General features: G+C 39.5%; 1 protein-coding gene and 1 long non-coding RNA gene across 3 annotated transcripts in view; one reads left to right on the forward strand and one right to left on the reverse strand.

The window, feature by feature from the left end:
* Positions 1–13,600, forward strand: part of LOC119478822 — an 80,700-nt gene that overhangs the window by 13,292 nt on the left and 53,808 nt on the right. The window lies entirely within an intron of this gene.
* On the reverse strand, positions 1,143–12,882 carry tbx3a (T-box transcription factor 3a). 2 transcript variants are annotated; one of them, XM_037753818.1, is made up of 7 exons: positions 11,807–12,882; positions 10,502–10,769; positions 9,879–10,025; positions 8,767–8,843; positions 8,054–8,211; positions 5,195–5,862; positions 1,143–2,987 (listed from the first exon to the last, which is right to left on the reverse strand). In XM_037753818.1, the coding sequence occupies exons 1-7, from the start codon at positions 12,196–12,198 to the stop codon at positions 2,547–2,549; spliced, it is 2,151 nt and encodes a 716-aa protein (XP_037609746.1). In that variant the 5' UTR covers positions 12,199–12,882; the 3' UTR covers positions 1,143–2,546. The 2 variants fall into 2 exon arrangements, with proteins under 2 accessions (XP_037609746.1, XP_037609745.1); XM_037753817.1 differs by having other exon boundaries at positions 10,487–10,769.

A 13,600-nucleotide genomic window follows, 5' to 3' on the forward strand; every position in this document is an offset into this window, starting at 1 on the left:
GCGGATCAGGCACATGCAGGGATATGAACCAACCACACTCATTTTTTAATTTAAATATGTTTTGAGCCTCAAATTGTATGGAACCGATTCATTTAGATATTAAAAAATAATTTCCAGTAGCTGTATATATGAGCAGCTTGGACAGTCTCGATCAGTGAGATCTCACCCAGGATTTGTCCCTGTTGGTTTTGTTCTGCTGTGCGGTTAAATAGAGCAGCCTCTTTGCGTGTGTAGCCGCTTGGGGGCGTCGTGTCTTGGTTTGATTACAGACGCATTGTCGCCTTCCGTGCAATAAAATGGAAGATATGCTCGTCGAAGGGCGCCAGGTGAGCAATAAGACAGGCCAATTGAGACAGCTTGTGTCATGTTTACACCTATTCACCAGCGCCAGGTGAGCTACACATTAACCAGACAATATACAAATAAAGATACTGTGTTGATAAACTCCTGACTCGAGGTGCAATAGAGGAGGCTAATCAGTGGATTTCATAGTCTCTTTCACGCACACATCCTCAGCAGCACCATCACAAATGTCAACTTCATTTGTGTCACTAAACAAAACTTTTAAAACCGCATACATACATGCAGGGATTGAGGGGAGCTATATCGTTTTTGGGTGACCTCAAATTACTATTTGGTCCATGTGATAAACCACCAAACAGCTCAACTTAAGCCAGATTTCTTTCCTGAGTGTAATTTATTTTTAGAAATAAATTCCAAATACATTTCAAGACTTTTTTCTTTTCCATTATCACAATAAAAAAAGTATTAACTGTATCTTAAATGCCCTGCAATTGACGCCAATAAAAAACAATGACAGTGCTTGGCCCCTTGTCCAGGTAGGAATCCCAGGTATGATCTGTAGAGTTGAGAAGGTCTTTGCTTCGCCTTCAGTTATCTTAATTGGACTCTTTGAACACAGACTTGACGGATATCTCCACATGAGTTTACTGAGCGGCCAGAGAGACTTCACCTCACCTCCCAAAACCAAAAAACGAGTAGGAACATGGTGGCAACATTTTCTTTTTTTTTCACAAGATATAAGGATGTCTCGTTCAATGCCAGCCTTAAATCAGCTGATTTAAATGTATAAATGTAATTTTCATCTTAATGGGTGAAAGCGAGGGACACACACTATAAGAAATTGGAATTTCAATATTTTATTGAAACTTTCAAGAACACGATGTCGATGTTGTAAACTAGACATAACTCCAATAATACAACATAACCCATTGAGAAACACAAAAAAAGAAACCTTCATATTTTCGATTATGCGGCACTTGTACGATCAGGTTCGCAAAGTATTTTTAATAACAGAAAAAAATAGTCCACTTTTGTCACACTTCAACGACACTTCTTTTTGCTCTTCTCAGGAAAAAAAAAAAAAGAATATATATTTTTCTTCCCAAGCCATTGGTGCAGTGCGTTGTCGCTTTTTCATTCGTTTTTTTTTAAAACAGTAGCACTTCACACACGGGGACGACAAAATGAAAATACAATAATGGCACATGAGTGTGAATAACTAGCTCAGTGGATATTTGGGGAGGAATAAAGTCCATATTTTAAGAGGGGTATAAATGCAGATGGCAACAAAAGGATAATAGCCCACAAACTATCTTTACACAGGTAATATCGACAATAAATTAAGAACAGATCCCTAGAAACAAACTACTCCGTTGTATTTACACGCAATAACAATATGAAATAATTACATAAATATTTTATATATCCCTATGTACACCTTTAATCAATACTACCTTTCGTTTTTTTAATATTTCAATTTCTGCTTCCCTTTGCCTGTTGGACATTTGGGCTAAATTACGCATGCCATTCATGTCAATAGGCCTGTTCTGATTTCAAAAAGGTATGAAGAAAAAACTAATTTGTGTTAAAAAATTAATAACCTAATTAAGAATAAACATAAGCAAAGGGAGTGTTTTAATTATATTCCAAACTGAATTTTTTTTTCGTTTATATTTTTAGTGTTAAAATAACTTTTTAGGTTTTTAGGGGGCATGCAACATTTGGCCAATTAATAGTGTACAACAAAATACAGCAGTCTTTATTATAAGGTAGGTTAAACGGTAGTGAATTCAAAATAAGTCAAATCGATTCAGAGTGCATATTAAAACACATTTCTCCTCGTGTACAATAAAGTCAGGAGACAGGACACAGCAGCAACTTCTCCTAAAAAAATCTGTAAGTCACACACCCATGCCAACTTTTCAGTTTCAATACTTGTACGGTATTCAAATGACAGGATTAAAAAGTGTTGTTTAATTTAACAAAACAAAAAGAAGAAAAAATATACATATCATGGTGTGTATTAACCAAAGTGCATTTCAGAAACTAAAAGAGTTTTTTTTTTTTTTTTTTGTGTTTTTTTAGTTTTCTCTTTAAAAACCTGCATGAATCTACGAGGGGGTGTCCTCCTATATACTGTTAATGTCTTCATCACCGTCAACACTTTTCACTTTTTCATGACAACAACGAAACGAGAAGCAGGTGGTGTGTAAAAAAAAAAAAAAAAAAAAAAAAGCAACAACCTATGGGGACCCGCTCCGTGGCCGGTCCTGATGGGAGTCCAGTCCGCTGACCAGGCGCTGGATGCTCTGCAGCTCGTTGGACGCGTCTTTCTCCGTGCAAGTTTTTGGGGACATTGAGACGGAGGACGAGTGGCTGGTCACCTCCGATGTGGAGTCCAGGGTGACGCCACCAGACAACGGGCTGGACGGGACCATGCCGTCTCCTTTCAGCTCTGCTCCGGCCATGGAGGAGGGCATGGAGGCGGTGGTGAGCAGCGTGCTGTCCGGTACCGTCATGGGGAGCGAGTACGGGCTGTACCGGAGTCTGGGTCGCACCGCGTTCAGGAAGGGATGCCGGTGCACCGCGGAGGAGGCGGCCGCTGCAGAGGAGGCTGCTGCGGCTGCTGCCATGTAGGTGTACGGATACGGGAACAGACCACCAAACGGAGACATGGCGAGGCCCTGCGGAGAAAAGGGAGAAGAGTGTGTGAGCCATAACGCACAGCTAATGCAAACACTTAACTGTGTACTATAAGAGCACAAAATGTGCCCAAATAAAATAATTGCTGCAAATTCTTATGTGTATACCTCTTACACCTGGCAATACACATGATTCTGATTCTGATTCTGATTCTGATTCTAAAGACACATAGGCCTAGAATAAACAAATCGAAAGGGAAAAATCATGAAACTTTTTTTTACTAGCCTGTTGCATCTCACAATGAAATGGAAACTATCACATCTAGCTAAATATCCATCTTTTCAACTTTTTTTTTACTCTCTCTGCATGATGTTTTTATTGCTAGAAATGATTGCGACTATATGACCAATACCGTCACAACACCTGCTTGGTTTGTCAGGAAACATGAATTAACTAATGCTGAGAATAACAACTAAATGTATAAGTAATCTTTGTGTGTTTAATGATGACCCAGAGTGTTTCCATATACAGTATGTAAGCTGCATCTGTCACATGGCATAGCCTCAAAACAAAAATACTGCAGTAAATATAACGTTAACTCTCGTTTCGTATTAAAATCATGCGTAAAATGCGTAAAAATAGTGATTTTAAAGGGAGTTAAAGTTCTTGTGCTTTACTTTCACTGTCCTCAACACTTATGTGTACTATATAATAGCACAAAAATATGCCCAAAATAAAGACATACACTGTAAACAATTGCTGTTAATTTACAGCAGGATTTCAACAGTATTAACCTGTTATTGCTAAAAACAGTGCTTCACTGTTAATACAAAAGAAAACCTGTTAAATTACGCTCATAGGCCGTTTTTTAACTGAACTATAATGCATTCTTAAAAAAACAGCACTTTACTGCTGATCAACTGTCTAAAGTATCATCAGTAATAGTTTCATGCAGTATTTTTTTAATTCTGGGACCTGATCTGCATGTGAGGCTTGTACATGATTGGAAAATCAGTGAATTATTCACACATTTTGATATGGTTTGCATTCTGTGCTTGTAGCCAGCTATAGACAGACATTTTGGGAAAAGTGTCAACAAGTCTATTATAGCCTTTTTCCTAACAAGTGCCTTTAATTGTATTTAGTGTGACTATTCCTATGTCTGTAACCTGCTAAGTATATTCATCTAGGCAAAAAAATAATGTATAGTATACACAGACAGTATAATAATGTTCATTTTACAGTAACATAAAGGCAACCCTGGTGCCAGTTCTTTACTGTTATTTTACTGGGAAATTCTTAACAGTGCAGGCCTAGAATAAACAAATCGAAGGGAAAAGTATGAAACTTTTTTACTAGAATGTTGCATCTGCATGTTTTTGGATTAAAATCGTGCGTAAAATGCGTAAAAATAGTGATTTAAAGTGAGTTAAAGTTCTTGTGCTTTACTTTCACTGTCCTCAACATTTGTTTTCATGTTGCTAACAGGATTATTACACTGCTAATGACGCTGTCTGACACTTAGCTTATGCACAACAAAAACTTTGATCTGATTTGGGCAACAAGTCTGTCAGTTTTTCAATGCCTCCAGTCACACAGGCTTTAGCAAATCTAGTCATAACAAAAATATTGTGCAGCAAAGCTTCGCCCGCCCTGCATGTGTAAACTGCTTTGGTTCAAGAATTTGTAATGCAAATAATAAAATAATAATAAAAAAAAAATCCTATTGTGTGATGCTGCAATCAAGCAATAGGAGTTACAACTCTAACACTTTGATAATAAATGGAAAAAGACAACTTTGTTGTCTATTAAAGCATTTTCTGAGGCGTTTTAATACAGGCTTAATGAGCTCGTATAAAAAAAACAAGATTGAAACACCTCTAGCTGTTGCAATGTGCTCTCTGTCTTTCAAATCTGTTTTTTCTTAATGAATGATATTGATACCCATAGCCAAGGGTAAGGAGGAATGTGATAAAACGTGGTATCAATACATCAGTCAGTCAGAATAGTTGCCTAACTTTTTTTTCAATATTAGCCCATAAAACAAAATAAACACGCACAGACACTCTCCCACACACAATTCTGATTAAAAACATGGACATGATGTGCGATAAAGATATTTAAATAAGTGGCATATTAAATGTGGCACAAGGGCATCGGAGGCCTTACAGGCTGCTGAACATTACAACATGTGCTCCTCTCTGGAGGCGGAGAGACTCGGCTATAGGCTTAAGAAAACAGGTTTTACCTGTGATGCCAAGACATGTTGCTGCAGATGAAAGGGCAGGCCATGCGCTCCCGTCAGGCTTTGCGAAGGTGATGCCATGCTCGTGGTGTCCATGGTGCTCACCCCTCCAGAGGACACGGCGGCCAATAAGGGCCCCATGCCAGCGGCCATGTTTGAGAACGCGCCCCCCATGTTGAACTGACTCGGGTGCAAGAGGAACGGATGCGCGCTCCCGAGGTGATTGAAAAACTGTTGTCCTGTTAGGCCTGTTGCAAATCCAAAATTAGGCATGTGGCCGTGGCCCATGTGCGGGCTGTCAGTCTGAACAGTCAAAGGCATGAAACTGTCTTTGCTTATTGACCTGCTGCTGCACTCCGTGTCCGTTTTGGGCTGCTGGTCCTGCAGGCTCGGGCTCTTCAGGTCCTCTCCGGACCGGGTGGTGCTGGAGATGACGGTGACGGGGCTCTGCCGAGAATCCGCCTGGCTCTTCTCCGTCCTGGGGCCTCCTCCTCTGCTGCTAGAGTCAGTGGTGGTATTATTGTTATTACTAAACGGATGGCCCTTAGCCGGGCTCGCCTCGTGATCCTTCCCGTCCTTAGTGGTCGTGGAGATCTTGCTGGAGTCCGGGCCATCTTTGATGTGTCCATCTTTGCTCTCATCGTCGCTGTCCTCATCGCTGTCGCAGAAATCTGGAGGAGGAGGGGGAATATCAGTTGCCTTTCTGCACATTGGTGAATCATAGAAACAATAACTCCCATTATATCAGCCATATGCTGCAGGCTCTCACAGGTGGAAGAAGAAATAGACCGGAAGGACACACATCTATACACTATATATCCATACATGGTGACCAATATGATCTATAACCTTAATTTCCCATTGGTGCCAATAATATTTGGCATTAAATGTTTTTTTAAAATGCATTTTTTTGCAGATTAACCAAAAATGATGTGAAGCGGACTGATATCTTGCTTGGCAGATAATTGTCTCATCAGTTAGTGAGAATATTCATGTTTTACTGTTAATCTCAATAAGACAGTTGTAGGAGGGGGAATATCAGTTAACCTTTCTGCACATTGGTGAATCATAGAAACAATAACTCCCATTATATCAGCCATATGCTGCAGGCTCTCACAGGTGGAAGAAGAAATAGACCCCCATTGGACACACATTTACACTATATATCCCATTTTGTAATGGGTTATGTATGAATAATTGTGATGTGTTTTGTTTTTTGTCTGATGGGTCTTACTTGTCTGTCTGTCTATGGTAACAGTATGTCTAATGTATGTGTACTTTTTCTCAAACTGAGCTGGATGCAAAATGAATTTCAGTGCAAACTGACATAAAGTTGTATCGTATCGTATCATATGGTGACCAATATGATCTATATACTTAATTTCCCAATGTTGCCAATAATATTTGGCATTAAATGCTTTTTTTAAATGCATTTTTTGCAGATTAACCGAAATTGATGTGAAACAGACTGATCTCTTGCTTGACAGATAATTGTCTCATCAATTAGTGAGAATATTCATGTTTTACTGTTAATCTCAATAAGACAATTGTTGGAGGGGGAATATCGGTTGCCTCTCTGCACATTGGTGAATCATAGAAACAATAACTCCCATTATATCAGCCATATGCTGCAGGCTCTCACAGGTGGAAGAAATAGACCCAAAGGACACACATTTACACTATATATCCATACATGGTGACCAATATGATCTGTAACCTTCATTTCCCATTGTTGCCAATAATATTTGGACCTGATATCTTGCTCTGCAGATAATTGTCTCATCAATTAGTGAGAATATTCATGTTTTACTGTTAATCTCAATAAGACAGTTGTCTCATTGTCAATGGGCTTGGCATTCATACTCTTCTTCGACACATTACCTTGTAAAAATTCTTGCCACAATAGAAATTTACACTATATATCCATACATGGTGACCAATATGATCTATAACCTTAATTTCCCATTATTGCCAATAACATTTGGCATTAAATGTTTTTTAAAATGCATTGTTTGCAACAAATGATGTGAAGCAGACTGATATCTTGCTCTGCAGATAATTGTCTCATCAATTAGTGAGGATATTCATGTTTTACTGTTAATCTCAATAAGACAGTTGTCTCATTGTAAATGGGCTTAGCATTCATACTCTTCTTCGCCACATTACCTTGTAAAAATTCTTGCACTATAAATTTACACTATGTATATCCATACATGGTGACCAATATGATCTATAACCTTCATTTCCCATTGTTGCCAATAATATTTGGCATTTTTTAAAATCCATTTTTAGCAGACTGATATCTTGCTTGACAAGATAATTGTCTCATCAATTAGTGAGAATATAAATGTTTTACTGTTAATCTCAATAAGACAGTTGTAGGAGGGGGAATATCAGTTTCCTTTCTGCACATTGGTGAATCATAGAAACAAGAACTCCCATTATATCAGCCATATGCTGCAGGCTCTCACAGGTGGAAGAAGAAATAGACCCGAAGGACACACATCTACACTATATATGGTGACCAATATGATCTATAACCTTAATTCCCCACTATTGCCAATAATATTTGGCATTAAATGTTTTTTTAAAATGCATTTTTTTGCAGATTAACCAAAAAATTATGTAAAGCAGACTGATATCTTACTTGACAAGATAATTGTCTTATCAATTAGTGAGAATATTCATGTTTTACTGTTAATCTCCATAAGACAATTGTCTCATTGTAAAATGGGCTTGGCATTCATACTCTTCTTCGACACATTACCTTGTTAAAATTCTTGCCACAATAGAATTTTTACGACTTTACACACGACTTGTGATGGGAGCTGTGACTTGACTTGTGGGGTCCAGTGCTCTTACCTTTCATGTGTGTGGGGCCCGCGGTAGACACGGCGGGAGACGAGGCCTGGCCGAAGCATTTAAAGGACGCCTGCTCTCCAGAGGAGTCGTCTGAAGCCCCGTTCTCCTTTTTCTGCTGCTCCTCGTATGAACGCATGGACTGCAGAGCCAGCTGTTTCCTGTGCACAAGTACCCGGGTTATTATTATAGGAGGCGATCACATCACATGCAGCTCTCTGGTCAGAAACAATATCAGCAGCGCGATGAGTGAAGCTTATTCAGACTGAACACCTGAGATAATGAAGCTCCTGACTATATATAGAGGACTGACTCACCTATGCGGCAGGTGAGAAATCCATCACAGTGTTTATACTAGGCCCAGTTTATCTATTGATCTTGTCATGTTGCCCATTTTTCAATCTAATTTTAAGCATTCAACGTTTTGGGATCACATCTAATTGGAAAATAATAATTAGCAAGTGAAGATGGTAATGAAATGATTAAACCAGTTTCTATTACAAACAGTGGTATAATGATTTAGAGCCTGTTAAGCTATTTGATCAGAAACTGTGAAGAGCCGCACTCCCTGCGGGTTAATGAGGAAGCTTTGACGCCGCCTTAATCCACCGAGATCACTGCCTGTCTCCATGTATACAGCTAAAGACATCTGAAGACATCTGAAGACATCTGAAGTGTTTTTTTTTTTTTTTTGCAATTAACTTTTCTTGTCTTACCTCTTTTCCCGTCTCCCATTGCCCGTGTCACGGAATCCTTTGGCAAACGGATTATGGTCAATTTTCAGCTGGGTTATCTGAAATAATTAAAATAATACGTAAATATTAGTGACTGAAATTCAATATCGATTTTTTTTCTTCTTTTTTTTTTTTACAATTGCAGGTAAAGCCCCAAAACTATAAGGATAATTTTCTAATTTCTGCAAGTTCACAATAAATTATATTATTTTTTGCAGATAAAACACAGAAAACAAAATACGCAACAAGCGCGTAAAAGGCGCAACATGCGTCCTCATATTGGCACGTTTTCCCATGAGTGTTACATTCTGCTTTTTTGTGTGTAAACTTTTGAAAAGCTTTGACTCCCACACTACTTCCGGCAGTGTTACCACTGCTGCATGGGAGGAATGGGAGGGTGCCATGGTTTCCAAACAATATCAAAGAGTTGAGGAGATGATTTTCATTATTTTTTATGTCTCACAGAGAATAAAATGTTACCATGCAGCTCAGCCTGACACAACCTAAACGCTCCCCCACTTTCTTTCTCTTTCTCCATTCAACCGCACAGTGTTGCCCCTCTTCTTTTTCTCATTTCTCAACCCCCCCCCCCACCCAACCCAAACCTTTTAGTTTTACTCACACACACACACACACACACACACACACACACACACACACACACACACACACACACACACACACACACACACACACACACACACACACACACATATACATGGACACACACGCAAATAGAGAGAGTGTGAGTCTGGGTCTACGCCAAATCCTTTCCATGTGATTAAATAAAAAGGAAGAACTGTAACATTCCTCAGAATTATTATTTTTCCTGCCACAAGCTGGTGAATATGGCACTTCTACTCGCCACTTCACCCCCACCACCTCCACCACCACCACCACCACTATGATACTCCACTCTCACAGGCTCAAACCAATATGACGTCTTTCATATTTTATGACAACAAAATGGTGCAGAGCATGAGAGACGGAGAGCAAAGCGCGTCTGACAGGCCACAGGGACGCACAAGCTGTGTTTGGAGAAAATATATTCCGGGTATATAACCTTTAAGCCCATGAGCAATAATTGTGCTTACCTTGTCATTTTGATAAGCAGTCACGGCAATGAAATCCGTTTCAGGGAAAACGTATGTCCTGAAGGTACTGTACGGCAGTTTGAGAATATCGTTGGCCCTCACAATGTGAAACCGAGGCTGATATTTGTGCATCGAGTTTAGTATGGTCTGCAACACACAATCACAAAAACAGAATCGCACTATTGAAGTTACATTTGTTATAAAAATATAGTCCTTACATTATCACTTTTTTTTTTAAAATGCTCTTATTTGAAATCAGAAGTCACATGATTTGGATGAATTAAGTCTTGTAAATACTAAAAATTGTAATTTTAAAAACATCATGGAATGTATTTATGGTGTGATATTTAATCAGTTCCATAAAGCTGTTTTTTAGATCCAGGAATGTCTATATACAGACTTGATAATTTTGCTTAATAATTGTAATAATTATATAAAATAAGATTATCCCAAGATAAGGACATTTGTAATTTTGTTGTATTTTTAAAAATAATGCATCTTAAACGTGTGACTTCGCTTCAATAAAAAACAAATCAAAACATCAACAAGTATTATCAAGACATTTCTGTAATAAAAGGGTAAGTTGGTAAATAGGAAAATTGACATACATTAGTTGAACTTACAAATCCATGCTTGTCGGAGATGTTATTCGTCAGCTTGAGTTTGTGAAAATTGACGACTTTTGACATCCACTGTTCTCCAGTAGCCGGACTGTCCGGGTGAATGTACATCCTCTTTGGCATCTCTGGGTCGGCTTTTCCCGCCACCATCCAGCGGGAGTTATGAAACTTATATCTACAGTCGTCGGCTGCAACAATATCCATCAAGAGAATATATTTGGCCTTTTTGTCCAGACCGGTGCACCTCACTTTGAACGGTGGGAACATCCGCCTGTGATGAAGGGAAACAAAATGATGAGCACTCATGTAGTGGCAAATAGAAAACAAGCTTAAAATATTTAACAATTTAAAAAAAAAAAGTGAAATAATATTTTTTAGGCAGACATAAATAGATGCTTTTCTATAAATATAATAAAAATCTATAAATCTATAATAAAAATCATGTATCAGTTTGAGAAGTTATGTCATGCAGCCTCTTAATTTATCTGCTAAATATTTAAAAAGTGTTCTGCGAATAAGAATAAACAAATAAAAGTATTCTTCTTCTTCTACTTTAAATAACGCGTCTACGCTATTTGGATGGTGTCTTGACTTTTAATGCTTCGAAAGGCCTCCAGACACACAGACTACAGCAGCCATCTTTGTGTACTGTCACTGTGATGATGACGATAATAATTTAGTCAGAGCTCCACACACACTCACTGTTGACATTTCAGTGCAATAATCTATCAATGTAAAGTTCTGACATTAAAATATAAACTATACGACTAGAGTCGAGACAAATGTTTACATGAGGAAATCTGCATAGATCCGTGAAGTTGGGAGCTACAAATGGAGGCTTAGTATTAATAATACAGCAGGTATAGAAGCCCCTTTTATTTTATAAAATAATGTTACAGCTAACAATTGATTTGTCACCATTAAAGTCGTGTTTGTACACATTTTACCTCTGAGTTTGCAGGCTGTATGAACTGTGTCTCAGTTAAATAGATTATTTTTGGGTCATGTTAGTATATTGTAAAAACATATTACCGTGTAATAAATGTCATATCTACATGGCAATTGTGAGACAACCCTGCTGCAATCTACAAGTTAAATTAATTCACATTAGACTAATAGAAAAGCTTGAGGGCGTTGCATGAAATATCCATGTGTATAAATATCTATTTATGTATCTATGTAAAATAACAAATCCCCCCATTAGGAGTTATCAATATACACAACACTACTACTGTATGTCAGATAATATATTATATATTTTGGGATGAAGACACACACACACATTCAAAACAGAAAAATCAGTTTCACCTTCCGGATTTGGTGATCACCATCTCGGTGCCTCTCTTGTGGAAGAGTTCCCAGAGCTCCTTGGCTTCCAGGTGAACTTTGGGGTCGTCTTCCACCTCCTCCTCGGGCTCCAGAGTCTTGAGAGGCCGAAGGTGTGCGGCCGCAGCCTGGTGGCTCAGCGACGAGAAGTGCAGGCCGGCATCCGTGACTCCCATCAGCTGGTCCATGATCGGCTTCCCCAGGCCGCCCGGCAGAGACAGGGATCCGCCGTGAGGCAGCGCCAGAGCCGGGAAGAAAGGAGGCTGGTGACCCAGCATTGCACTCATGGCAAATTCCGGACCCCGGTGAGGTATAAACGGATGATATGCCATACTTGATCCCTGTATGACTGGATCTCTCATCAGGAAGTTCATCCAAGTGCAGGCAACAAAACTGTAGACGACTGTGAAACAATATTTTCTACCCACAACAGTGGAAGACAAAATAAAAAAAAGTGGACAAAATCTGGAAGTTGGAAAGCTTTGGGAATTCCTACTTCAGCTCTGCAGAGAAATAAGCATCCACTTCTTTTTTTGCACAAGTTGGAACAGTCTGATCAAAAGTCTGCAAAGAGAAATGCAAAAATGTTTTCCATAATTCTTCAAAAGTGCTGCGAGACCGATTTTCTCCTCAGACGCTCTTGACGCGCATCGGACACCTTTGTGCGTCTCTCTGGCTGGCGGACATTAGCCGAATTAAACCAATTTGTGGGTGAGTCACTTTAATTGACTTGCAAGCGCATTCTTTTCTCCTCTGCTTGCTGTTTACAATATCGGCATTCCTGTTAAAATGCCTTCCTTCTTATTGGCTTCAGTCCTGCAGCAGCGAGTCCTGGGCGACGTGTTGAAATATTTCGATAGCGCCGAATAATCCCCCTGCCTTTACTTGCTCCGGACATGCACCCTCACACACACACGCACACACACACTCTAGTTAGTAGTCCTCCTCTCTCTTTCACGCACACACACATTTCAGAGAAAGACGTGTGCAGAGACGGCCAGAGAGAGAGAGAGAGAGAGAGAAAGAGAGACAGAGGTGGTAAGGTCCCAGCTCCGTGATTTTCCTAGCGCCTCTGTGGCCCATAGGGCTTCATACTGTATGGATGTGTTGCATGTTACGAGCAGCGAGCGCTCCGTTTGATTGGCTCTTTGACGCTTTCGGACCAATTGTGTGGCTGCGGAGGCGTGGTTCTAACAGGTTCGGGTGGAGGGGACAGACTTCGGACTTATAAAAAGGTGTTTGGGAAAACTCAAAAGGGGCTTTGCCGTGAAAACACCACCACCCTGCACCCGGTCGGTGTTGTGTGAATATGTCAACATCGTTAGAGAGAAGTTGCGCGCTATCGGTCGGGTCTGTGAGACCCAGCGAGAGAGAGGAGGCGAGCCAAGCCGGAGATCATGCTCGCTCTGCCGGCGTCATGTTTATGCTCTGCTCGGTGCTGCTCGACTTCCTCCTCTAGCACACACAGAAACAGCTCTTATTAATCTCAATTTAAACTCAATTTTATTAATTCATAAATATATTTATTCTGTGATTTAACAGCATTTTGAAATTTTGCATTTGTTGTGAGTTTTTCCAGAGATTTTTTTTTTTTTACAGCGCCGCAAAAAAAAGCAGCCGCAGTAACATTTCCTGCAACATCCTCATAGCAGGGAAATATGAGCGGTGACGAGATGAGGCGCTCCATGATAATAATAAGAATGTTATGCTGCCTGCCGCTTCAATTATTCATTATTATGATATTTATCTTTCATTTTTTTTAGACTTCTTATGGAT

Source organism: Sebastes umbrosus, chromosome 19 (genome assembly GCF_015220745.1).
Source record: "Sebastes umbrosus isolate fSebUmb1 chromosome 19, fSebUmb1.pri, whole genome shotgun sequence".
NCBI classification, from domain to species: domain Eukaryota; kingdom Metazoa; phylum Chordata; class Actinopteri; order Perciformes; family Sebastidae; genus Sebastes; species Sebastes umbrosus.